The 25,887-nt window shown below is 56.7% G+C and overlaps 1 protein-coding gene across 1 annotated transcript in view; it reads left to right on the forward strand.

The window, feature by feature from the left end:
* The window catches only part of TMEM132E (transmembrane protein 132E), a 232,763-nt gene that overhangs the window by 200,618 nt on the left and 6,258 nt on the right, over positions 1-25,887 (forward strand). The window contains exons 4-7 of the mRNA XM_039507304.1: positions 6,797-6,989; positions 8,853-8,996; positions 23,000-23,205; positions 24,853-25,132. Of these exons, the coding sequence (XP_039363238.1) occupies positions 6,797-6,989; positions 8,853-8,996; positions 23,000-23,205; positions 24,853-25,132 (823 nt within the window). The remainder of the gene's footprint in view (positions 1-6,796; positions 6,990-8,852; positions 8,997-22,999; positions 23,206-24,852; positions 25,133-25,887) is intronic.

A 25,887-nucleotide genomic window follows, 5' to 3' on the forward strand; every position in this document is an offset into this window, starting at 1 on the left:
CACACAGCCCCGGGTGGGTAGGAGCCCGGAGGTAGAGCCCCCAAAATACCTCAGTTGAGGGGGACTAGTCCCCTGCCCCTGCATCGCAGGTTCCACCACCCTTGTGTTGCACTGCCTATGATCTGACTAACGAGTGGGAGGTTTGGATTGCGGAGCGTTGGGAATGAAGGTTCCTCTTGTTTGGTGCATTGTGTGGAAAACTTCAGTCCAAGGGAAGCGAGCAATGGCAGGACACAGCAGCTAACGGCAGCAAAGAGCATGGAGACCCAATCAGCTAGCAGCACAGGGACCCCTGGGTACGAAGAGAGAGGACATGGCATCGTGCATTGATCCTAATAAAGGATCCTGACCCTCAGTGCCCCGGGCCTACAGGGAGCGCTCAGCAGCTTGCAAGTTCAGGCCCGGATACTTTACTGGAATTGATCAAAAACTGGAATTTTCATCCTGTGGGAAACTCCAGAATATCAGCATGTTTTCTGACATCGGGACAAAGCACAGAAATATCCAAACGTCTCGCAAAATGGAAACCGCAGAAAAGTGTCTATGGGCAATGTGTACGTGAAATGGGAATCCCATGATGCATTGCGGGAGCTCAGCCACAGGGAGATAGTCTAGGGCATGCTGGGGTCATGAGGGCCCTGGAACTACAACTCCCATGAGGCACTGTGACAGCTCAGCCACAAAGCAAGATCATGGTGCATTGTGGGAAGTGTAGTCCGTTTTGGGAGCAGAGTCCATAGAGGACAGTGGGGACTGAGATGCGTGGAACTACAGCTCCCATGAGGCACCACAGAAGCTGAGACAGACATAGATTTATTATTGATCTGAAATTAAATGTTTCATTTTGATTTCAGCAAAACCCCATTTCCCAGCAGGAAAACACTGAGCTGGAAATTCGTTGACCAGCCCTGCTGTCTAGTCCTAGAGCAGCCTGTTGTACCAGGCACTGCACATACCCACAGTGAGAGACAGTCCCTGCCCCGGGGAGCTCACAGTCTAACTGAGCAAGACTGCAGCTGCATAACCCCACTTCCTCTGCTCCCACAGCAGCCACGGGTGCTGGCGTAGGACAGATCCCAGGAAGCCGGATCTTCAGCCCACATTGCACAGCTCCAGCTCACACACATGCCAGCTACTCAAGGAGCCCAGGCGCTGGCCATAAGGTGTGAATTGGGTTAGTCCCACTGATTTTAATAAAGCATCGTCAATTCACACCAGCTGGGGAGCTGACCCCTAGTACCTCAGGACATGCAGCTCATGTGGGTTACAGAAGATGCCAGGACGTCAGGATGCCACCAGCAGGTCTAGCCTGGCATAGCACGTTCCCCTACATAGGCTGGTTCCCCACTTGCACCGTGGGTAACCGGCTGCAGCTGTTAAATGCTACCAAGTCCAGGTGGCACTCGCTATGCATGGGCATCCAGGGCTATTCCGGGTGCTGGCAGGAAAGGATCAGATCCATAAGAAACGAGACCCCGTCTGCGCAGATTGTGCCGGACTGTTGGTTCTAGGGAGACGTTGGTTTTCACCAGTGTTACCATCTCCTGAGGTGGCCTTTATAGATTGTGAGAATGAAATCGCCCCCTGCCCCACAGCTCATCTCGGTGTCTTGTCCGTACCAAAACGAACCGATTCAGTGCTTCCAAAAGGAATGTTTGCGGAATCTCCGTTCTGGGGAACCGTTGGACTTTTCGACTTTTCTTCCAATTTGGAACGAAAACAAGATTTTGAAATGACAGGATTTCTCATGGGACAGATGGTCCATGAACCGCCCCCCCCCCACCCCGGCACCTCAACCTGATTGGAACTTACCAGCTCCTGGGAAGCTCTGTAGGGCAGGGCAGATCCCCCGAGCTCTCCCACCTGGTCAACACCCCAGGGATTGAAACCTTTGCAGATCCTCCCTCCCCTGCAGATTCTTTTCTGTGTCCCTTGCTGAGCACAAATCGAGCCTGCCTTCGGCTGCCTTGAGATGTGGTGATTGTGGGGGGTCTGGCACTCAGCTCTCACCCTTAGCTGGCTGGGGGAGCGTTCACCACTCTAAATCCTGATCATCTTCCTCTCCCCGCCACTTGGGGCTGGGATTCCCAGGGCACGAACCTGCCTTCCTTCTGTTTCCCTGAGTGCAGATGTTAGCAGCTGGAGAAATGGCGGGGTCTGAAAGCAGCACCCGCTTACATGGAAATCCCCAGATGCCAGAGGGTGGGTGGCTCTTTATCTGGGAGCTAGGGAGGTTTTTATGGCAGTAATATTTTCTTTTAATGAGACGAAGGGCTGGCCCAGGGAAGGAGAGATGCTGACGGGCTCTCCAAACCCCCCACCCCCACGTGCAGATTAAAATGAGCCTTGAAAGGTTAGAGACGGAAGATGAATTTAAAGTGATTACAATCACCTTTTAGGAAAACAACTTGATCAAATATGAATGTAATGGAAAGTATAAATGACTTAAGCCCGTTTCCCCCCTCAGGGATTTCAGCATAAAAGGATTTAATGGTTCTTGGCATTTGAAGCCAGTGTAGGGTTGAGTTTGACGACTTCTCCCTGTAGAAGGCGCTGCAGGGTGTAGGGTAGGAACAGTGACTCCAGTCCCAGCTTCTCCCAGCAGGGGGTGCTGTGGGGAGTGGGGGAGTCATGCTGGCGGTTGCGGGGAGCACCCGGTTACTCCAATCCCAAGCTGTCCCAGAAGGAGGCGCTGTAGGGAGAGGGCATCATGGGGTCCATCCCAGTTATTCCCGTCCCAGTCTCTCTCTGCGGGCAGTGGGACAGGAACTCTGTGGGGGGATGCACCTCCCGTCTCCGAGCTGAAGGCGAACTTGAGCAAAGGAGTGTTGAACTCTGCCAGTCATGTCCTGAAAAGACCACGCCCGGCCGGGCGACAGCACAGGGCCAGGTGCCAGGGAGTCATGGATTGCAAGATGACAGGCGTCTCTGGGAGCTGAGAGCAGACGGCTTACTCACATATTTTCCTCCTTTTGTTCATTCTATATTTATAGGAGTGAAACTGGCCATGTAAAACATCCCCAGATCAATGGTGCATTCTCAATAAATGTAACACGATGAGAAATCAATTGCTCGCCAGCTGCAGCCCGCTCAGACCTTGGGTATTAATTATTTCTCTAGCAAAGGGACAATGCCGGGTCAAAAATCATAGGGATATATACAAATACAGATCAGCCTGGCTTAGCTGATACACGAGCCCTTAGATTGTTAACACTGACAGCATTTCCAAAATCTCCCGGACTTTTGCCCCATGTCAGCACTTCGAAGCTGGTTCCCATTTCTCTCAATGGGCAGGGAGAGTCATTTCACTTCTGAGCCTCGTCGGTTTCACTTCCTGCTTCTAGGGACCCCTGGTGCAAAGGTGGAGTCCACAAATGCTTGGTCTGCATCCCCCTCGTGGTCTCAGGCGCCCTGTGCAACCCCCGTGGCCAAATGCAATGATTGTGGAGACAGATAAGAAAGGACGGGGCAGAGCTGTCCCAGCGTGTAGAGAAGGGAAATCCGGAGCTTGTGACTGTCCTGGCTCATGACACAAAGACAGGGGGACGTTCGGTGAAAAGAAGAAAATGTAACAGGGATAAAAGGAAATGCTTTTAAATATAATTAGCCTGTGGAACTCATGGCCACAAGAAGTAGTGCTGAAGCCAGGTTTCAAAAGAGGATTGGACGTTTATATGGATGGTGAGAATATCCAGATTAGGGGAAGGGTTAAAAACTCAACAGCTTGGGAGGGATATAAACTCTCCTACTTCACGGCTTGAGCAAGTGTCTAACCGATGGGGCTGGTAGAATAGGTTTTGTCTGAGGCAGATTATCCCCTAACTGCCTCCTTTGGGTGACTTGCGTTTCCCCCTGCAACAGCTGGTACTGGCCATGGATGGAGACCGGCGGCTGGCCTGGCTGGGTCCAGTATAGCAATGCTTTTGTCACAAACGTGGATTGCAATCTACACATCATGGGCTGGATTCGGCTCCCCCTTCCACTGGGGCACACCAGGATTCGCACAAGGAGGGCCGTGCTTGCAGAGATGTCGGCTTTCAGGTGCTATTCCTCTTGGGCCTGTTTCCAGGAGGCTTCCCAAGCAGGAGTGGCCATGGAGCCTCTTACCCCCGGGTCTTTCGTACCGTGGTGGGTTGCCCGCCCCCTCAGATGGACATGAGAGCCCTGCTCCCACGGTTGCCACGGGTGGGTATGGCTTCAGAGCCAGCGTCTGCTGCCATGTGTCTGCGTTGTGCCATGCATGGGGGAGGCGCTGCGGTGATTTACGAGGGGGCTATTCCAGCGGGGAGGAGTGTGTGCATCACGTGTGATGTCTCCAGCGCCCCTTTGATTGCACTAGTGCGCTGCTGGCTCGCCCAGCCCTCCAGACGTGGGAGACGTTAACGCCGGGAGAGCCTGGGGCCGAAGCAAACGGCTCCTGGCTAGAGTCAGCACCATTTGGCAGGAGGAGAATAGAGTTTCCGGCCAGAAGGGATCATTGCATCACGTGGCGTGACACCCTGGCCGGTTGCTGTGTATTTGTACAGCACCTTGCACAGCGGGGTCCTGGCTCAGGGCTGGGGCTTCCAGGTTCTGAGTTAATCCATATAATACATCGTCAGCAGTTGCACAGCCCCTGCCCACTACCCCCATGTTGAGCCCAGTGATGCTAATTAGCCCAAAGCATTTCAGGCCTCAGGAGACCGAGCTGTGATGTGCCAGGGGCAGAGACTAGGCGGCACCGAGGGGCACCAATGCCCGAGCGCCTGCAGCGGCAGGGAATTGACTAGGTGAGACGTGGCCACGTGGCACCCGCCACCTGCGCAGCAAACAGGCTTTTCCCATGGCTAGGGGAGGTTGCGGACGGTGCCAGGACCCCGGGGGCAGAGAGGTTTGTAACGCGATGCTGACAGGCACTGACAGCCAGCAGCCTGCTTGCTAATGGCCTCCTGCGGTTCCTTCCAGACGGCTCAGGTCAGGCCGGGGAACCGGGAGTCCGACAGCGCCGTCGGGTGGTGACAGCTCCGCGGCGTCTCCTGTCGGGGAGCGGGTGGCCGGGACAACATGACGGGAACTCGTTTGTTTCAAAGTGTGCAGCGTGCCGAAGCTAGTCTGCAATGCTGCGGGTCTCTGAGCAGAGGGGGGCATTTCGTTTGGAACGGCCCCGCGGATGGCTCCTCGGTGCCCCACCCCGGGGTGCAGCATTGCAGACTAGCTTTGGCACGCTGCAGGGCGCCGCTGGAATCGACAAGCCGCCCGCCAACCCCCGGCGCATCTGCCCGAGAGGGATCAGCGAACTCGACCGGATGCCGCTGGGTCCAGCTTGGGGCGCTGCTCTCTGGAAGCAGCAGCCTCTTTGCTGCGCGTGGCCGGTGCGAGGCTGGTCGAGCGATGGGAGGCCAGCGTGGAATATCCCTGGAGCAAGCCCGCTTGGTCACGGTGCAACGTGGGAGCGAAGAGCAGGAGGCGGCAGAACCACGCTGCCATTAGAGGGAATTGAAAAGGGGAAGAAACCTGATTCAAAAAATGATATTCAGGTCCCAGGAATGTGACTGGCCAGACAGCCCCTTTGCCTTCCATCTGCGCACTGTCCGGACACCCTGTCTGCAGAGCTCTGCGCACACGGCCCTTGGTGAGCGGCCACTTCTCCAGCACGGCTCCCCCCTCGCCCTGGAATAGTCTGCATTTCCATCCAGTGCTTTGCAAACCACATGGGGGTCCAGGGGAATGCAGCCACCTCTGGGGTGGAGGGCAACAGCCAAGCGGAATGCCGCACTGCAGAGGGGGAAGGGCTATGGTACTAGGGGTGTGGAAATCCCCATTCATTGGATCTGTAACGTGCCCCCAGGATAGGCAGGATTCAAGCCCACTTACCCAGCGGAACAGCCATAACTGTCCACTAGGGGGTGCCACCTTCCTTTGCAGGCCCTGGCCACTGGGTGGACTGTTGGCTCCTCCTAGGTTCCTCTGGCCTTGCTGTGAACGGAAACCAAGCTGGGAAAGCTGGGGAGGGGGCAGTGTTGCCTAGTGGGTACAGAGCCGGACTGGGACTCAGAAGACCTGGATTCTATTCCCAGCTCCTCTGGGTGATCTTGGGCAAGTGACTTCCCCCTTTCTGTGCCTCAGTTTCTCCAGGGGGATAATGGGATCCACTGATGAAAAAAGCTCTGTTATTAAGCACATGGCAAGATTGGCCACGAAGCCTTCCCTGCCGTACGAAGCTAGGCTGCTCCGATGCCATCTCGCGGCAAGAGGCCCCTTTCCTTACCTGCCTCTCTTTGGCCCTTTGGCTGGACTTTCAGGAGAGAAAATGAAATCCCAGGAGCAGGTTAGAGCGGTAAATCCAGCCCCGCCCTGAGCCAGACGGCGCCCCCAAGCGCAGGGCAGCGCCCGGGTCACCCCTGGCCGGCGAGTCGTTCGTTCGGCTGCTCGCGCGGCAGCTGCGCGGTTAATTCCGCTGCCCACTCCCTTGTACGGAGCTGATACGCTAGAGCGGACCCCTTGGAAGTCCCGTTGCTTGGGGCTCCGTAGAGAATCCGTAGGGAACAAGAACTGTGCTGCGGGTAATAGCGAATTCTCCCCCTGCTGAAGAGTTCTGTAGGGTCGTTCCCAAGAAGATCTTCGGGATTTTAGGGTCCTTCGTTCAGTTTCTGGAAGGCCTGATCGGTTTCCTCTCTCTAGTTCTGTGGGATTTTTCCACAAGGGTAGAGACAAAACCCCCCAGCCCTGGGGTCATGGCCTCGGGCCTGATTTTCCTCCTGCGTTAGAGCAAGGCCTGGCCTGTGGCTGACCGCGGCTGCCCTCTGTCTCCTGGCAGGGACGGGGACTCCTCCTACGAGATCATGCAGCTCGACTTCGAGATGGAGAATTTCACCAGCCAGGCCGTGACGCGGCGCATCATGTGGCACATCGACTACCGGGGCCGCAACCCGCCGCCCGACCTGGAGAAGGTGGTGACGGAGCTGACGGTCATTCAGCGGGACATCCGCGCCATCGTGCCCCTGGCCATGGTGAGTGAGCTTGGACGGCTCCTCCGCCGCCTCCGGGGCAGGGCTGTGGTGGGGGGGGAGTTCCAGCCGGCCCCCTGCATTCCCCGCACAACCGCACGCACACAACAGCACGCAAACCGGACCGCCCCCGCCCATGCACTCTAAACCCACGGCACGCTCTCACTTTACACCTCCCACCCTCATTTTCGTGCATACACACCCGCCTGTAACACGCTGCACACACGCACCCCTCCCCCTCCAAATATCCAAGGGGACACACACAGAGCTAACCACACCTTGGTGTGTGCTCCTGTAACACACCCTCGCGCCGCACTGGTGCTGGCTCAGAGGCTGGGCTTCCCTGGCCTGGGGCAGAATCTCAGGGCCGGCTCCTGGGCGTTGGGTCTGGGACTGGCACCCAAACGCCTCCCCCGGGGCAGTGGTGTCTGTTTCCATGTGGTGCCGGGTGTGGGGGTAGAAGCATGTCCAACCACCAGCAGCCCCTGAATCCCTGCTCAGAGAAGCCGGACACAGCCCGCCAGGGCCCCTGATCAGTCCCCTCCACCCATGGGGGTGGGGGACACGAGACGGAAGGGGACACAGCAGGTCGTTCCGTCGGGGCTGGGGCCTGTGCTGGTACCCGTCAGCAAACACACCTGAGCTCGAGGGGTTGGGCCCCATCTTCTACACTGGCTTCTGCTGAGGGCCCCATTGTTTGATGGGGAAACTGAGGCACGGAGCAGTGACATGTTTCTCCCAAGATCCCACATGAGGAGCCAGCGGCAGGGCTGGGAGCAGAACCCAGGAGTCGTTATTCCCAGTTCCCTGCTATAACCCCTCTATCACATTCGCTCACAGAACCAGTTGTGGAACCTTTGCTCTAACCCACTAGACAACTCTCCCTCCCAGGGTTAAAAACAAGGAAGGCAGTTTCCAGTTGGTTCGGATCCCGTTTACACCAGTAATCCTACTGGGAGTGACTCCAGATTGTCATGGAGATCAGGGTCTGGCCAGTTGCGGGTCTCAGAGCCCAGCTCCAGCCTGAGCCCAAAGATTTACATGGAAATTTTATAGCTCTGCAGCCGAAGCCCAAGTCAACTGACCTGGGCCAGCCATGGGTCTTTTATTGCTGCTTCCAAGGGTTGTGAAGGTAGGGGGTGGGATCTGCCTGCAGAGTCCTGCCCCTCGTGCCTGGGGGTCACTGAGTGATGGGGGGGCTCTTCTTGCACTTTAAGGGCTTAGTTCAAGAGGGTCTGTGCGGGGCAGAGGGAAGCTGAACCGGTGCCTAGAAACTCTCCCGCTCCATGGAGCCCCACCCCTGGGATGAGAGCGAGCCAGCGATCCCTCCATCAAAGACAATCACATCACAGGCTGCCAGGAAGGCAGATTAGATTCCCTGCCATTTCATTGACTTGAAAGGTTATCTGTGCTGGCTCGCCTCCATGAGCGAGGCCCAGCTCCGAAGCAGCCAATTTAATTTCTGTATCGGATTTCCATGTTTGCATAATTAACTGGTTTGCAATTAGACTTGCCCTCCATCTACACTACTCTTGCTCTTTGAAGTTTTTAAGAGCTTGCGAGGCCTCCGAGCGAGGGGATTGAGACGGCATCGCGAGCGCCATGCCCGTGAGCGGGCAGGACTCCCTTTGCCACGGCATTATAAAATAAAAGGGGGCCCAGCGCCCCCATCCCCAGCACAGCGCCAGGTACTGGGTGCAGTGCTGACTCCCAGAGGAGAGCGCCCCCTACTGAGTCACCCGCGCACCCGCACACATTTGGGGTCCATTCCTTGCACCTCGCCGGCTGTAGGTGGAGTGGGGTCTCAGGGCAGGGGACAGGAAAATGGGGGCTGGACACTAATGCAGTGTCCCCTTTGCCTTCCAGGACACGGAGATCATCAACACAGCCATCCTGACGGGCCGGACGGTGGCCATCCCGGTGAAGGTCATCGCCATAGAGATGACCGGCGTCATCACGGACGTCTCGGCCGTGGTTGAGTGCAAGTCCAACAACGAGGACATCATCAAGGTGGGCCCGGCGGGGCAGGGAGGGGGCAAAGATTCCTGGAGCCATCCGCCCTGTGGGCCTCTGCCCAGCCTGCGAGCTTTGGCTCGGACTGGCAGGCCCTTCACGCAGTATGTATCCCAGCCAGCCCCAGCCCCACCTCAAGGCAGGAGCACGAGGCCAGGCAGGATGGAAGTAAAGGGCTCCCCCGACATCTGATGCTGGGAGAGAGCCCATGCTGCCCTGCAGGTCGCCCTGTGAGTTTGCTGCTTTGGGGGATCCAGGATCTAAGCTGTCAGGAGAGGGCCGCACGGGCCAGATTCTCAGCTGGTGTCAATCAGTGAAGCTGTATTGACTGCAGGGAGACTGTGCTGATCAACACCCGCTGGGGAACCGGCCCTGTGCCATTAGCTTTTCCAGAGATTGTGACCCGTGCATAGCCAGCGTGGTGACGTCTGCCTGAATCTGCAGACAGCCCAAAACAAGTGCTCGGAGCGGTATGAACTTCATCCGTGCAGTGCAATGGGGCGTTAATTCTGAACCCTAACAATGACGCCCCACACAGCAGTATTACAGTTAACCCTTTCATTGATGATCATCCGAACAGGAACATCCAGCTCAAGTGCTCGTCTGTTTCAGAGGGACGCAGGGCCGGGTATTGAGATGGGGGATCAAATTGGGCCTCTGGGTTTTGCCAAGGTTGGCTGGGGTGGAGAAATGATGGATTTAACCCCTCCTCCATCCACAAATATTGATATTCAGTTAACTCTGAAGGCTCTACCGCTGAAGGAGGATGGGTCTGGAAATAGACATGAGAGCCCTGCTCTGACTGGCTAGCTAGTCCCATACACCTCTCTCCCCCAGCAGGATCAGTGCGTGGGCTGGATTTGCCTGGCCCTGAGATCAGCGTCTGCACATTGACGCCCCAGTCTCTGGGTGGCTCTAAACCCGCCCTCTTGCTGCCACCGGGGCAAATCCCATCTCCAAGGCCCCCCAGCTCTGCGGCCGATGTGCCCTTTTCAGCTGGCAGCTCAGGTATTCCCACAGCTGCCTCCAGCATGTGGTCCCGAGTGCCTGCTCCAGCCTCGCTAATCTGCTCCTGTGTTATGTGTTTGGTGCTGCTTTGACATGACCCCGCGGCCTCAGAGCACGCGTGGGGTAAGGATCACCACCAGCCACAGAAGCTCCTGGCTGAGCTGAACAGCATGGCAGGGCGTTCGCAGCCTGTGCCGTTGTGTGTGTGTGTGTGTGTGCATGCGTGTGCACACATGCGTGTGTGTGTATGTGCGTGTGTATGCGTGTGCACACACGTGTGTGTGTGTGTGTGCATGTGTGTGTGCGCATGCTCCCTCACACAGAGCCAGCCTGGCACTCAGCACCTCTGCTGCCCGAACAGAAGTCACTGAGTTCTGTGTGCCAGGAACTCTGCGGGATCATTGCCCCGTAACCGCCCCGGCAGCCCCTGCGCCCCCTGCCCCGCCATGTCCTCAGGCTGCTGACCTGCCACCTCTCACTTTCCTAGCATCCCATCAACAGGGATTGCTGGGTGCCGGGGTCAGGCAGAGCCACTCACAGGCTCAAAGCCCAGCAAGGTGCCCTGGAGGCGCAGGGAGTGTGGAAGGATCACCCCCTAAATACCCCCTCTGAATGCCCATTGACACACTCACACAAACTCCTGACAACTCACACTCATCCTAACTCACACTAACGCACTGTCACTGACACACACACACTCCGGTTAACGACCCCTGCACAATTTTCCTGGCAGGAAACACACTTGTCCTGCTAACTGATGCATATTCCTGCTAACACTCACACACACGCTTGTTGTGACACACACACACACATTCCTGCTAACACATGTACACACACAAGTTCATGCTCTCTCTTTGTCCCCCCCCCCCCCCACACACACACACACACATTCTCACCTGGACTCCCACTAGGTAACAAACACCCCGATATTAGGGGCTTTGTCTTATATATGCAACTATCCCTCCTGAAAAAAAAGTGTCCCGATTTGTCACACTTGCTCTCTGATCACCCTAACACACATATACCCACTGCCTTGACACGCACTCCACTAACACAGGCACTCACCCAGACACACACATTTCCAGCAAGGCGAACGCACGTCTTCTCACATGCACCCCCCCACACCCCCCCACTGCTGCTGCCACAGACAGATGCTGTCACGGAGTCCCCGGGCGATGCTCTGGAACTGCTCCCCACAAAGCCAGGCAGGACTCTGGGGAGCCTCCTCTCCCTTGGAGCAGCCTGTCTGCAGGGCAAGAAGCTCACACGGCTTCACCTCCTGGGTCTCTCCTTGGAGCATTCAGCATCCTCTGCCCCTCCGTGTGCTTCCCACAGCGAGTCCACCCAGGCGGGGTCCTGGGGAAGCCAGAGGGTCCTGCCCCCCCACTTCGCAGTCAGACGTGACTCTCAGCCAGCCAGTAACACAGAGGTTTATTCGATGACAGGAACACGGGCTAAAACAGAGCTTGTCAGTACAGAGAACTGGACCCCTCGGCCTGGTCCATTCTGGGGGGGCGGTGAGCCAGACACCCACGTCTGCCCTCACTTCCCGGCCCCAGCCAGCTCCAGACTAACAACCCCCTCCAGCCCCTCCTCTGCTCAGTTCCTTTCCCGGGCCAGGAGTTCACCTGATCTCTTTGTCTCCAACACCTTCAGTTGGCACCTTTGCAGAGGAGGGGCCCAGGCCATCAGTTGCTAGGAGACAGAATGCCAGGCATTTAGGTGCACTGGCCCTTTGCTCTGCAGCAATCACACACCCTTATCCCCCCACCTAGATATTAAGAACTGCATAGGGGACACTGAGGCACCAACACAGTATTCAGAGAAAACATTAAGAACATTCCCAGTTCGTCACAGATGCTCCCCAAACCCACACAAAGTCCGGCTACTTTGCACTCCAGGTAACACACCCGTAGGAATACCCACTGATGCCCACTCCCGGTAGCACACTGGGAGCGCGGATAAACACACTGACCCACACTCCCACTAAGATACACACACAAACACCCGCTCCCACAAGCGCATTCTCCCAGCCCCACCCAAGCACTGAAAACGCGGGAACTTTCCTGGAGCAAAGCGCCGGGGGAATTCAAGGGGAGTTTCCCTGCAGTGACGACGCCTGAGTTTGTCCCTGCGAGATTTCAGACAAAAGTCCCATCTGGCCCTTACTTGGCCGGAGTCCGCTCCCCTCCCTGTGCCACCTCGTCTCTGGGATCTGAGTAGCCAGAGCAGGAGGGACCGATCCCGGCTGCCCCTTTTGTCGTGTCGGTTTCTGGAGCGAATCCCAGACCCATTTCTGGGCAGGTTGCTTTGCTCATGAGCCGAGTGGCTAACGAGAGTCCGGATGCTGTTCTCGTGGCTGTTTCTTGCCAATTTCCTTAGCGGACCGGCAACAAAGGGGACACGTGGGGCAGGGCAGACCCACACTGGACTTTCTCGTGTCTTTGTAAATCAAAATAAATGGGTGCAAATACGATAGTGAGAAGGTGGCATGCGGTTGGCCTGGGCAGCTGTTTTGCTTTGGTCACCAGTTAAGTCCCCTTGTTTACCCCCCTGCTCAGTGTGTACAGGGTCCCTGGTCTGGGCCTGATCCACCCAGGAGATGCATCTGTGACAGCCCCAGCTGGAGGGCTTCTATCTCCAGCCATAGCAGCTTGTGCTTGTAGCTCTGGAGGTCCCTGGTGTACTCCCCAGGAGGGCGGCTGAGCTCTCGTGGAAGTTAGGAGGGCTCCAGGCTCCGTTCTTGCTCCACTGAGAACTTTTGTAAGATGGCCGAAACCTGGAGTCTGCTGGGCTCCGGCTGGACCCTTCAGAGGGGAGGAGAACCGGGGAAGGAGAGAGGAAAGCAGAAGCCAGAAGAAGGTTTGTGGAGCAGGGATTGTGTAGATCGCATTAGTCTCCTGAGGGTTGTAATCCTTTGACCCAGTTGCTGGTGGCCAGGGAGATACAGGATGTTGGGTTAGAGGATTTGGTGGTGGCCCCTTCTGGCCTTAGACTCTGACTTTCTGGTAGCCCCTGGGCTAACCCACATGCCTTATGAAGCAGCACCCCTGTGCACCTTCTCCAGATGCAAAGGGAAGGGCAGGGCTGAGGCAGCCCACTCAAGCCCCCAGGAACCTCTGTGAATTCGGTTTCACTTGACTGTAATGTCACCTCTGAATGCAAGTGCAGATGCTCAGAATGCGGAGGGAGCCAGAAGGCCGGGCAGATGGGTTATGACCATCCTGGGGCCACTCATTCCGACCAACTCATCTTGCTGACAGATTTCTCACCGCGTGGCTGTAATTAGTCACCGGACTAGCTAAATGAAGAGCCCAGGCCGCTCCAGAGCGCAGGGGCGGTCACTCTCCATCAGTCACACAGCCGCTCCTTGGCACCCTTCTGGGCATGTGAAATGCCACGGCTTCACAGTTTGATTGGTGCCACCTCAGGGCCAAGATGCTGGAGCCTTGGGCTCTGGCGTGGGGTTTCCTGGCTTCTCCTGGAACCGTCGTCTCTGGTCCTTCTGCCGGCAAATTGATTAGGACCCAGTCTCCCAGGATTCCCTGTAGCACTTGCTCTCAGCTCACCGGCTCCCCCTGCTGAGTGGGGCTCCCATGTATTTGCTGCACTTCCAGTGTTGGTCCCCCTGCAGCTTTGATCGTATGCCCAGGGGACACCGCAGAAGAGGGGCTTTTTACTATGAGCCCAGCTGCTTAAGCTGACCCAGCGAGAAGTGTCACTGCTTGGACACAAACAGAGGCGTCACCATGGCAGGGGAAGGCAGCTCCACGCACCTTTGGAGACCAGTGCTGCAGAGCCATGGGGCCTTTCCTCTGCTGCCAGACCCCATTGATCAGTGGGGTCGACGGGAGTGACTGACCTCATCTGGGCTCCAGTGCTGCGGCGTCCTGCCCGTTGTCTCTGTCCTGAGCATGGAGAGGCCTGGCAAAGGGAAGTCAGGCACCTAACTCCCTTGGGCTCTGATACCAAACCCACTCAAAAGACGATCCAGTTGCCCTCCCACCTCACCATTCCCCACGCTGAGTCTCATCCAGCCCCTGAGAATGCCAGCGAGGTCGGCGGGCAGGGCAAGCAGTGCCCGCTGCGCACGGCACGTTCTCCCGGAGAATCCCAGAGCTCAGTGCAGTTGCTGCCAGGGCCACGGGGTCCCGCCTGCCCCGAGGGCTGGACTGAGGCCCACCAAACTCATTTCACGCCAGGGCCGTGGTAGAGCCGCGAGCTGGTCCGACCTGAACCGCATTCCTCTTCTGTGGATTTGATTTCAAGGCTTGCAGGGGAGTGAGAATCACCATCCAAGGGGAGCCACAGGAGTACTCCCGTGTCTAATGTACTAGCAGTTGGAAGCAGCTGAAACTACAGGTTATCAAGCCAGTTATTACTGATAAGGCAAAATATTGTTGCTTTGAAATGTAAATGACAAGTTCTCATTAGTGGCTTCACTTCCACCTCAGAGCCTCATTTCTTTGCAGTCGGGATCAGCGGCTAGAGTCAGGCAGCTCACGCTGACACTCCAAACTGCACAACTTCTCCCCCGGGTCAGCACTGGCGCCGGCCAAGGCTCTGTACTTGTGCTTCTCAGGCTCCCGAGAGCTGGCACCGGGGCTTACAGAGCCGGCAACCGCCCAGAGGGGCAGGTGGGTTGGGGGGCCTGGCAGCTGCGCCTTGCTTTGCACTCGCTGAGCTGGGGCGAGCACGAGGAGCTGGAGAGCACCTTTGAGGCATGATGGCCGTGAGTGGGGCACAGGGAGAGGTACCAGGAAGAGAGGGTAGAGAATAGAGAGAAGGAATAAGGGGGAATAGATGACAAAGATGCATCTGAATGCCAGCTGTGTGTCTGTTTATGGGATCCCCATACATCCCATCTATCTATCTATCCCCACACATCCCATCTATCTATCTATCTATCTATCTATCTATCTATCTATCTATCTATCTATCCATCCCCTGCCCCCTCTTTCTAGCTCTTGGCATTAGAGCAGCCCCATGCAGCATGCTCACCATCGTGGTGTGTGTGGGGAGAGACGGCAGGAGATCAATGCTAACGTGCCCTTCATGCCACAGGATTCCCAGAGTCTTCCCAGATGGCACGCACGGAGCCCCGTTGACATGCAGCCACCTCTGGGGCGCAGCGCTGCAGGGCTGTGGGCGGCGGTCACGAAGTACACGACGGAGTTGTAGGCTAGGCTGCATGTACAGAAAGTGCTCAGGCTCCGTCGGGTGGCCTCAGTTTGGAGTGGGTAACGCTGGTGCTGGGAATCCTGCGCTTGAGTTCGAACGGCGGGAGCCAGTGGAGCTATGGCCGATTTACCCCACCTGGGGATCTGGCCCATGGGGCTGTGGTGATTTACCCCCAGTGGGGATTTGGCCCATGGGGCTGTGGTGATTTATGCCAAGTAGGGATCTGGCCCCATGGGACTATGGTGATTTACTCCAGTGGAGATTTGGCCCATAGGGCTGTGGTGATTTACCCCCACTGGGGATCTGGCCCATGGGGCTGTGGTGATTTACACCCAGTGGGGATCTGACTGCATGGGGCTGTGGTGATTTACCCCCAGTGGGGATCTGGCCCATGGGGCTGTGGTGATTTAACCCCAGTGGGGATTTGGCCCACGGGGCTGTGGTGATTTAACCCCAGTGGGGATCTGGCCCATGGGGCTGTGGTGATTTACCCCCAGTGGGGATTTGGCCTGTGGGGCAATGGTGATTTACCCCCACTGAGGATCTGGCCCATGGGGCTGTGTGATTTACCCCCTGTGGGGATCTGGCCCACGGGGCTGAGGTGATTTACCCCCACTGAGGATCTGGCCCATGGGGCTGTGGTGATTTACCCCCTGTGGGGATCTGGCCCATGGGGCTGTGTGATTTACCCCCAGTGGGGATCTGGCCCATGGGACTGTGGTGATTTACCCCGAGTGGAGATTTGGCCCGTGGGGCTGTGGTGATTTACCCCCAGTGGGGATCTGGCCCATGGGACTGTGGTGATTTACCCCCAGTGGAGATTTGGCCCGTGGGGCTGTGGTGATTTACCCCCAGTGGGGATCTGGCCCGTGGGGCTGTGGTGATTTACCCCCAGTGGGGATCTGGCCCCATAGGGCTGTGGTGATTTACCCCCAGTGGGATCTGGCCCGTGGGGCTGTGTGATTTACTCCGGTAGCGACTCGTGGCAGAACTCTTCCCCCTGGCTCCCGGAGGGGCGCTAAGTGGCTCCCTCAGGGGTGCGCAGGGAGCCGTGGCAGAGGCCCAGGCATGGAGCTGGCCAGCTCCCAGGCGAGTGCTGTAATGACTGGGCCAACCTCCCTTCCTGGCCCCATTCCCGGACTCTCCCTGGGCCCCCAGAGCAGCCAGATCCCGCAGTCTGTGTTCTCCAGCCCCAGGCTGTCGCCTCAGCTCACACCAAGAGAGACTGGGGAACGGGGCGTGGCAGCCGCGATGGGAGAATGTTTACCCGAGTCCCAGAATAAAGCTCTCGTCTGCGCGATTTACTGCCCCCACCTCTAATTTATGGCGCCCCGGTCTCTGCAGCATGATAAAACACTGTCGCAATAATACACTTCCGGATGGACTCCCAGACACTTAAACTGGCTAATGCGCTGCCGTCCTGCTCATAAATCTGCTCCCCCCACTGTCCCTGCACCCAGGGGGAGCGGGCACGTGCGCACGAACCGGGATGAATAATGGATGGCGCAAACCTCCGGCCCCGCAAACTTTGCCTTGTGCTTTCCAGGAGGCGCCTCCTTGCAGTCTCTGGCTGAGTTATTTTTTGTTTGTGGCTGAGATTTGTTCTGCGGGAGCTTTCCGTTACCAGGCGAGACTGGGGAGTTTGTAAAGCTGTTACATAAATCACAGATTACAGAGCGGAATCTGCTATCTGTTCCGGTAAATCACCGAACGGTAAGAAGAGCTGGGGAGCTGAACATGGCGGCCGCTGCTGTGTACACAGAGAGGGTGCGGAGTTATTACACCCAAAAAGAAAGCGTTACAAAAGCATTTATGGCTGCAAAGTCGAGCATTCAAAAGTTGGGAAATGCCACAAGTAAAGTGTCAGAGGGGGAGCCGTGTTAGTCTGGATCTGTAAAAAGCGACAGAGTCCTGTGGCACCTTATAGACTAACAGACATATTGGAGCATGAGCTGCCGTGGGTGAATACCCACTTCGTCAGACGCGTGTTAACTCAGCCCCCTTGGGCATATGCATTATGATCGAGTCTTTAATGCAGAGGTGGATAAACTATGGCTCGTGGGCCACATCTGGCCCGTGGGACCCTCCTGTCCGGCCCTGAGCTCCTGGCCCGGGAGGCTAGTCCCCAGCCCCTCCCCTGCTGTTTCCCCTGCCAGGCAGCTGCAGAGCCGGGGCCTGACCCGGTGCTCTATGCGGCGCGGTGGCGTCGCCGGCTCCAGCTGGGCGGCACGGCTGCCTGACCCGGTGCTCTGTGTGGCGCGGTGGCGTGGCCGGACCATACCTGGCTGTTTGGGGAGACTCAGCCTAGATGACCTCCTGAGGTCCCTTCCAACCCTGAGATTCTATGATTCTAACCGGCCCTCCATATAATTTTGGAAACCCGCTGTGGCCCTCAGGCCAAAAGGTTTGCCTGCCCCTGCTTTACTGCAGCCTGCTTCTTTCCATGGGCCCCCTGCCTCATTCAGTGCACGGGACCTGCTCTCGGGAAGCAATCAGGGCTGTGCAGCAAGGCGGCTGTTATCTGGAGGAGCCCTGCCTCGTTCGTTGCCGGAGCTGGGGGCAGTGCAGTGAAGGAGGCAGGGATGCAGGAAGAGAAAGGAGGGTCTCTTGGTGAAGGCATTTGCGTGCTGCCCTGGCGAATTGGATTCTAGCCCTGCTGCTGCCACAGAGCTCCTGTGTGAGGCGTCGCCTAAAGAAAACTTTGCACAGGGCGCCTCTGTCTGCGTCTCCTGTTCTGGGTGCCCAACCTGAGACCCTGCGGTCCAGGAAGTGCTGTCACAACTCAGGGCTCTGAAAAGTCAGACGGGGCATCTCAGACAGGGCACCTAAAAGGAGATGCCACGTTTGACAGTTTTGGTCTTCATCTCTGTGCCGCAATTCCCCAGAGACCATGAAAGCACCTAGCCTGCCTGGGGGGCCAGGAAGCTAAATGCATTAATGTTGGGAAGGGATTCAGGGACTTCATCGAGAGCACCACAGAGAAACCCGGGAGGAAATGAACCGTTCGGCAGTCAGAGCAGGGTTTGAATGGGAAGGCCTGGGGCCACCAGGGGATGATGACGATGAATGAACCGTGGAATAGCTGCTCTCACAGAGCACCGTCCATCCCGTGCACTGAATGAGGCCAGGAGCCTGTGCAATCTGAATGTTCTTTTAACGTCATTTTTCTGGATGTAATTGTGATGGGTGAACTCCTGTCCTGGGGTCCCCCCTGATGTGCTGGGGTCCCACTGAGCCCGCCCTTTCCACCAGCCTGGGTTTCCCCACCCTGCTCGTGCCGTGCTAGGCGCTCAAACCTTCTCCAGCTCGCACACAGGTACGGCCACACCCAGCTGCAGACACAGACTGAAATCAGCTCCGGGTGGGAGGACTTAGCTAGGGGAATGGCCAGCACTCACGTGCACACCTCCTTTGGGGTATGTACCCCAAATAATACTGTGCTGCGCAGTATAGAGAGCGATATAGTGCAAGCTCATAAAAATTCACCCTCTCCCTCAATGTGGAGAGAGAGATGCACAGCTTTTTGCCCCTGCCTGCAGATATGAGTCGCATAAACTGGGTTTTTAAATAAACAAGAAATAAGTTTATTAACTGCAAAAGGTGAATTGTAGGTGATCATAAGGGACAGCAACCAGCACAAAGCAGATTACTGAGCAAATAAAACAAAACCCGCAAACTAAGCTTAACACGCTCAAGAAACGGGTCACAAAATGTAATTTCTCACCCTAAACGTTGTTTTAGGTAAATTGCAGAGTTTCTGTAGAGTTCCAGTTATTTCCCTTTGCAGACCGGACCCCTGTCTCTGCCTGGACTCAGCCCCTGCCTTTCCCTTCACGGGGGGGTTAGCAATCTTCCTCCTTGGGCGGGGAGGCAGTGGAGACGAGTCCTGATTGCCTCACCTCCCAGCCTTAAAGAGAATGTACATAGGGCGGGAATCTTTTGTTTCCCAGTCTGACCCCCGCCCCCTCTTAACGGAAAAACACTGAAAGCCCAAGATGGGGGTCTAGTACCAGGTGACCCGATCACCTGACCCTGTAGTGTCAAAGCAGCAACCCGGGGAGCATCTCAGGAAGGCAGGAGGTTAGTATCTTATTGTTCTTCCTAATGGCCCCTTCAGGCTGACGGCCTCCTGTCTGGTGGGTGTTCTCCCAAATACACACACAATTGTAATTGTTACATGGTCAATATTCCTAACTTCAGATACAGAAACGATACATGTATGCAAATAGGATAATCACATTCAGTAGCTCATAACCTTTCCAATGATACCTCACATGACCCATCTTGCATAAAACACACCTCAGTTATACCATATTCATCTCACAATATTTCTATGAAGAATATGGGGTGCAAGTCACACTAATAGCCAGTGTTTTTTAACACTTAAAATGAAACAGCAACAACAATGGCTGGGCTCTTTAGATCCCCGGCACAGTCCTGTACCAGCTCAGCTAACGGAGAACTGGTAGCAGTAGTAGGCTATCGTCTATGTGGACCTGCCGCTGGAGGGGGGTTGGAGACACACACTTTGCCGGAGGGTTTCACAGCTGTTTGCTGAGAGCGGAGGAGTTCTGAAGCTGATGGAGGCCCCAGGGGTGTGCAGGTACAGGGTACCATGCTCGGTAGCGAAGGGCCTGTTCCTCTGAGGGATAGCTCAGTGGTTTGAGCATTGGCCTGCTAAACCCTGTGTTGTGAGTTCAATCCTTGAGGGGGCCATTTAGGGAACTGGGGTAAAAATCTGTCTGGGGATTGGTCCTGCTTTGAGCAGAGGGTTGGACTAGATACCTCCTGAGGTCCCTTCCAGCCCTGATATTCTAGGACTCTGGGTTCCCTGGAGCCGTAGACACGCAGAGGATCTCTTTGTAGTGTCAATACTGGTGCCTCTGTAGCTGCTCTGGGAGGACAAAACAGAGACAGCGGCAAAAGGTTCCAGAGGGTGAGCGTGAAGCTGGCAGCTCTTAACGGGGCTGGAGCTATCGGCTCCTTGCGCAAACAGGCGCTGCTCTCCTCACTCAACACTTAGACGTGAATCCTTCAGCTCAGGTTACTCCAAGCATGGCCGTAATAGAGTGCAGTACATTTAAGAGCTAATATACAGTAGCTTTATAACAGGGCCGCTCCATCATCAGGACAGGGCGGGTGGCTTTGGGTGAATTGAAACGCTGGTGGCCCCAGACCAGCCGAGCTGGTGGATTTATTACCTAAGGTACTGCGAGCAGCAGACCATCATATTATTGTGATCAACGGCACAATATCCAGAGTGCTCATTCACCGGGGGATTCATTTCCGAGCTCATCTTTATTCAGACGCAGCCCAGCACAGCTGAGATTGTCTGCAGACATGCTGAGCTTGTGTCTATCTGATGTCAACGCCGGGCCAAGGAGAGCTCGAGAAATTAAATACCCCTTCTTGTGCCCTCCCCCACTGCCCACAGTACAGCGCCTGCCTGATCAGGGCCGGATCCCGCAGGGCTCAGCATCTGCAATCGGGGCCAGACCCCCCAGGGCTCAGCGCCCGCAATCGGGGCCAGATCCCCCGGGGCTCAGCGCCCGCAATCGGGGCCAGATCCCTCGGGGCTCAGCGCCCGCGATCAGGGCTGGGTTCCCCGGGGCTTAGCGCTCGCATTCGGGGCCAGATCCCCCAGGGCTCAGCACCTGCGATCGGGGCAAGATTCTCCGGGGCTCAGTGCCAACGATCAGAGCCGGATTCCTCAGGGCTCAGCTCCCGCGATCGGGGCCAGGTTCCCCAGGGCTCAGCGCCCGCATTCGGAGCCGGGTTCCCCAGGGCTCAGCGCCTGCCGTCGGGGCTGGATTCCCCAGGGCTTAGCACCCGCGATCCACACCAGATTCCAACAGTTCAGCTCCCATTTAGACACCTAAACAAGGGCCAGATTTGCACAAACATCCGGTTGTGACAAGCATCCAGCACACCAAGTCCTTGAGAAAACCAGGCCCCGTCCTGGGTGCCGAGCCCATCTGCAAACCTCCCCAAGCAGACCTGATTTGCAGCCACCACCGCTGTTTCAGTGGAGAGCGTTTTGCACCTGTCAGTCATCGAGCTCTCATGTTTTTCTGAAACCGCAAACCCAACTCGGTGCATCCGACTGAGCTGATCTGCAGAGGCAGCTGGGTCAGCGGCCAATCTCTCGGGGGCAGAGAGGCAGGCTGGATGATTTGCAGGTGTGGAATTGCACTCACAGAAACGCAGGCTGCCTGGAGACCTTGAACAGTATCAGAGTCGCTGGTCTGAGATCCTCCTTCCACCCTCCGGGCAGGCAATGTTGCATTCTGGACTTACAGCCCGAAGAGGAAACATGAGCAATCCATTAGTAATTTCCTCCCTTAGCGCCTTAATTGGCTTGGATTGGTCTGTAATAAGCAGCCCCCTCAGGATATATTTGTTTTATAGCACATTTAACTAATGTTATTTGCATAAATGGAAATTAAAGAATGGGGGAGACACAACAATGGGATTAAAATTGATTCGGTGGAGAAACATCTCAAGGTATTAACGTTAATGACGGTCACAGGGGTGCCAGTGAATAGCACCTTAAAGGCAGATCCCATGTAAATACATTAGCAACAATGCACGGCTAATAGGGATTGCTTCTGTTAAATGAATTGTTCCAGGACGCGCCGCTGGCACATGGAAGAGGCGTGTCTAATGCAATTGACTTATCCACTCGGCGCTGCATAGCAGAGGTGTGGAGAGCTGGCTGGGTTTCTCGAGCTGGTTCTAATATTACAGGGCTGGGTGCAGAGCAAGGGTGGGCTTGTGTTTATGGATTTAGGAGCTGATGGGTCAATGCTTAGCTCTCCCCGTGTGACCCACGACAAGTTGTGTAAACTCTCCATTGCTTGACACAGTTGGAGAAGTTTCAGAAAGATGCAGAATGGCACAAGGGAAAACTGACTCTAGACGCAGCTCGTCCTGTCGCATCCAGTGTCAGAGAAGGGGAGGGAGGAACACTGGGAATTTCAGGCCCTTTTCGGGTTTCGACGGAGCCAAAACAAAATGACCGTTTTGAGTCAAAGCCAAATGAAATAAACGTTTTTGTTGCAAATGGAAACACTTTAAACAGACATTGTTGAATGAAAATGTTTGATTGTGGGGGGGGGGGGTTGTTTTGACCAGGTTTGGGTGTTATCCAGCCTCTACGGGGGGAATGTGGTGGGAGGTATCACAGAGGCTGATTGTCTAGATCCGTCGATCTCAAAGCACTTTACAAAGGAAAGTCAGTAGCATTATCTTTATTTTACCGGTGGGTAAACTGAGGCACAGCAAAGTGCAGGCATTTGCCTGTGGTCACACAGCAAGTCAGTGACAGAGCCTGGGGTTCCCAAGACCATTCTCTCCACTGGACCATATGTGCGACTGCTTGCTTGCGGTGTGCAGGTTTGCTGCACTCGCACAGGTACATGTCCCGATTTTAGAGGGACAGTCCTGACTTTGGGGTTTTTTCTTATATAGGCTCCTATTACCCCCCCCTCCCCTGTCCCGATTTTTCACACTTGCTGTCTGGTCACCCTATCCGTAATGCAGAGCCATGGCTTTGGGGACTACAGCTCCCAGCAGTCAGCGCTCCAGCAGGATCGGAGCGCCCCGCTGCACTGCATGCTGGGAACTGTAGTCTCCCCAGGCCACACTCCATTGGGGTCTGGCCCCCCGGCTCCGGCCAAGCTGCGGCGGGAACAGGGGAGTGTTATGGCGCCCCCTGCTGCAAGGCTCAATCCAACCTGCAGCCCTGGGCGTGGCCGCGGGCCGCCGGCCCCGCTGCTCAGTGCCGGCGCTTCCCTCCCTGTCCTCCCCAGGTGTCCAGCAGCTGCGACTACGTGTTTGTGAGCGGGAAGGAGACGCGCGGCTCCATGAACGCCCGGGTGACCTTCAGCTACGAGCACCTGAGCGCCCTGCTGGAGATGACCGTGTGGGTGCCCAAGCTGCCGCTGCACATCGAGCTGTCGGACCCCAGGCTGAGCCAAGTGAAGGGCTGGAGGGTGCCCATCCTGCCGGACAGGAGGTGCGCCCCTGCATGGGGGGCGGAGGGGCGCTTGCAGCCGGGGGAGTGGGGGGCAGGGGACTCTGCCCTTGCCCGGCTTTGCCAGTCACAAGTGCAGTTCCCGTTGGCTTGGTGCTCCGCCCGGCTGGAAATCGGGCCCTGCTGCTCTGCGCTTCCTGCAGCGGGAAGATCCTCCGGGCAGGGAACCAGCCCCGCTCCCCGTGACGCCTCCTCCCGGCAGTAATGGAGCAGGCTTGGGCCCTGTGCTCAGGCTGCGCCGCGGGACGAGCTGCCCAATGGCGGCTCCCTGCTCGGCCACTGGAGGGCGCCGCCGAGCGAGACAAAACCCCCCTTTTCTGAAGGGGGCAGCATGCTGCCCGCATGGCACCCCAGCACCTGTGGCCTGAATCACCAGGGACCCTCATGCTGCCCCCTCAGCTCCGCGAGGCTGGACAAGCTGCCTTTCTGGGGTGTTTCTAGGGCACAGTGACTCTGCAGACAGCTCACAACTCCGCCAGGCTCTGAGGGGAGAGGGGGCCTGGGGCGGAGGCCCTTTACGTTAACCCCATCCCCTCCAACAGCAAATGCCACGTGCCGTGGGATCTCATAGACTTAAGGTCAGAAGGGACCATTATGATCATCTAGTCTGACCTCCTGCACAACGCAGAATCTCACCCACCCACTCCTGTAACAAACCCCTAACCAATGTCTTGAGTTATTGAAGTCCTCAAATCGTGGTTTAAAGACCTCAAGGTGCAGAGAATCCTCCAGCAAGTGACCCGTGCCCCATGCTGCAGAGGAAGACGAAAACCCCCCAGGGCCTCTGCCAATCTGCCCTGGAGGAAAATTCCTTCCCGACCCCAAATACGGCGATCAGCTAAACCCTGAGCATGTGAGCAAGACTCACCAGCCAGCACCCAGGAAAGGATTCTCTGTAGTAACTCAGATCCCACCCATCTAACATCCCATCACAGACCACTGGGCATACTTACCTGCTGATAATCAAAGATCAATTAATTGCCAGATTTAGGCTATCCCATCATACCATCCCCTCCATAAACTTCTCAAGCTTAGTCTTGAAGCCAGATATGTCTTTTGCCCCCACTGCTCCCCTTGGAAGGCTGCCGTCCTGTGCCACCTGCATCCAGAGCCCTTTTGTCCGCCAGCTGCCTATGTGCTCTTCTGCCCGCCGGGGGTGCTTTGCTATCTGTAGCACTGCTACTGCACATCTTGATTTAGACACAGGCCTCAGTTGAGCCCCACGCTCTTTTTAACAGCTGTTTACATTTTCATGGCTATTATCCGGTGCCCCCAAGTCTTCCCTTCTCTAGAATCTGAACACGAGTCAGATTTTCTAAACCTTTGCTCATTTTTGTGGCTCTCCTCCCGAATGTCTCCAGTTTGAGCACGTCTTTCTGACAGTGCGGCGCTCCACTCGAGGCCTCCCCAGTGCTGACAATCACCTCCCGGGTCCTGTTAATACAGCCCTTTTCGCCACTGCCTCACGCTGCTGGCTCCTGCTCAGTTTGTGATCCCCGCTAGCCCCCAGATCCTTTCCAGCACTATTATCACCTAGCCAGGAGCCCATTCCTGCGATGAGGCACTGGCCTGTTACCTTGGTACCCGCTAGCTGCAGGGCAGGGTGGCTGATCTGTCTTGTGCCCCCAGGTCAGTGCGGGAGAGCGAGGATGACGAGGACGAGGATGAGCGGAAGCAGAACCGGGGCTGCACCCTGCAGTACCAGCACTCCACCCTGCAGGTCTTCACCCAGTTCCACACCACCTCCTCGGAGGGCACCGACCAGGTCATCACCATGCTGGGACCCGACTGGCTGGTGGAGGTCACCGACCTGGTCAGCGACTTCATGAAGGTGGAGGACCCCCGGGTGGCCCAGCTGGTGGACAGCAGCACGCTGGCCGGGCGGGAGCCGGGCACCACACTCTTCAAGGTACGGGCCCCTCACCCCCTTTGCTCGGGGCGGGGGGAATCAAGTGGCTGGAGCTGAAAGGCAGCGACGGAACGAGCCCTGCGTGCAGAGGGGTGAGTGGGTAAGCCGGGGGGGGCCGTGCCTGGCACGTACTTGCTAGAGGTGATCAGGGATTCCAATGGGGCCCCTGTCCCTCGGGGTTGAGCTGACAGCTGATGAAGCAGGGCAGGAAGTCCTTCCCTTCCCCCCAGTGGGGTCAGGCTGTTTCCTGCCCCTCCTCCCTCCAGCCATTATATATTGGACGGGGAGAGTGGTACCAGGCTCCAGCAGCTGAAGGCTGGGCCACCCGGAAGGGGCCCCCGGCAGCATGATGGAGCAAGTCACGTGGGGAGGGACAGACACCTGCCCAGGAGCAATGTCTAGGGAAGCCCCGTAGTTGCCCAGCCAGCCGCACGGGCTACCCGAGCTGGGGCTAGTTGCAGGTACCTGACTGCAGGTTGGCTCAGGGCAGCAGCCCAGCTCTGTACATGGACCCCGCTGGAAATCCTCAGTCAGGGTCAGCTCCACTCCCTGTCACCCTAGAGTTAAAGGGGCAGAGGCACCTTTCGTCCACTGCCTGTAAATGAGCCTCCCACAGGCATGGGGCCGATTGGCCGATGCCGGATGCCAACCGCTGTCAGCGGGGAGCCACTCCAAAGCTCCTTGCCCTGGAGAGCGTCTCCCTCCTGCAGCCGCCCCCCGGGGCAGGGTGTGTGCTGCAGGCGCAGAAGGAGAGG

The sequence above is a fragment of the Mauremys reevesii genome, linkage group 20 (assembly GCF_016161935.1).
Source record: "Mauremys reevesii isolate NIE-2019 linkage group 20, ASM1616193v1, whole genome shotgun sequence".
In the NCBI taxonomy this organism is placed as follows: Eukaryota; Metazoa; Chordata; order Testudines; family Geoemydidae; genus Mauremys; species Mauremys reevesii.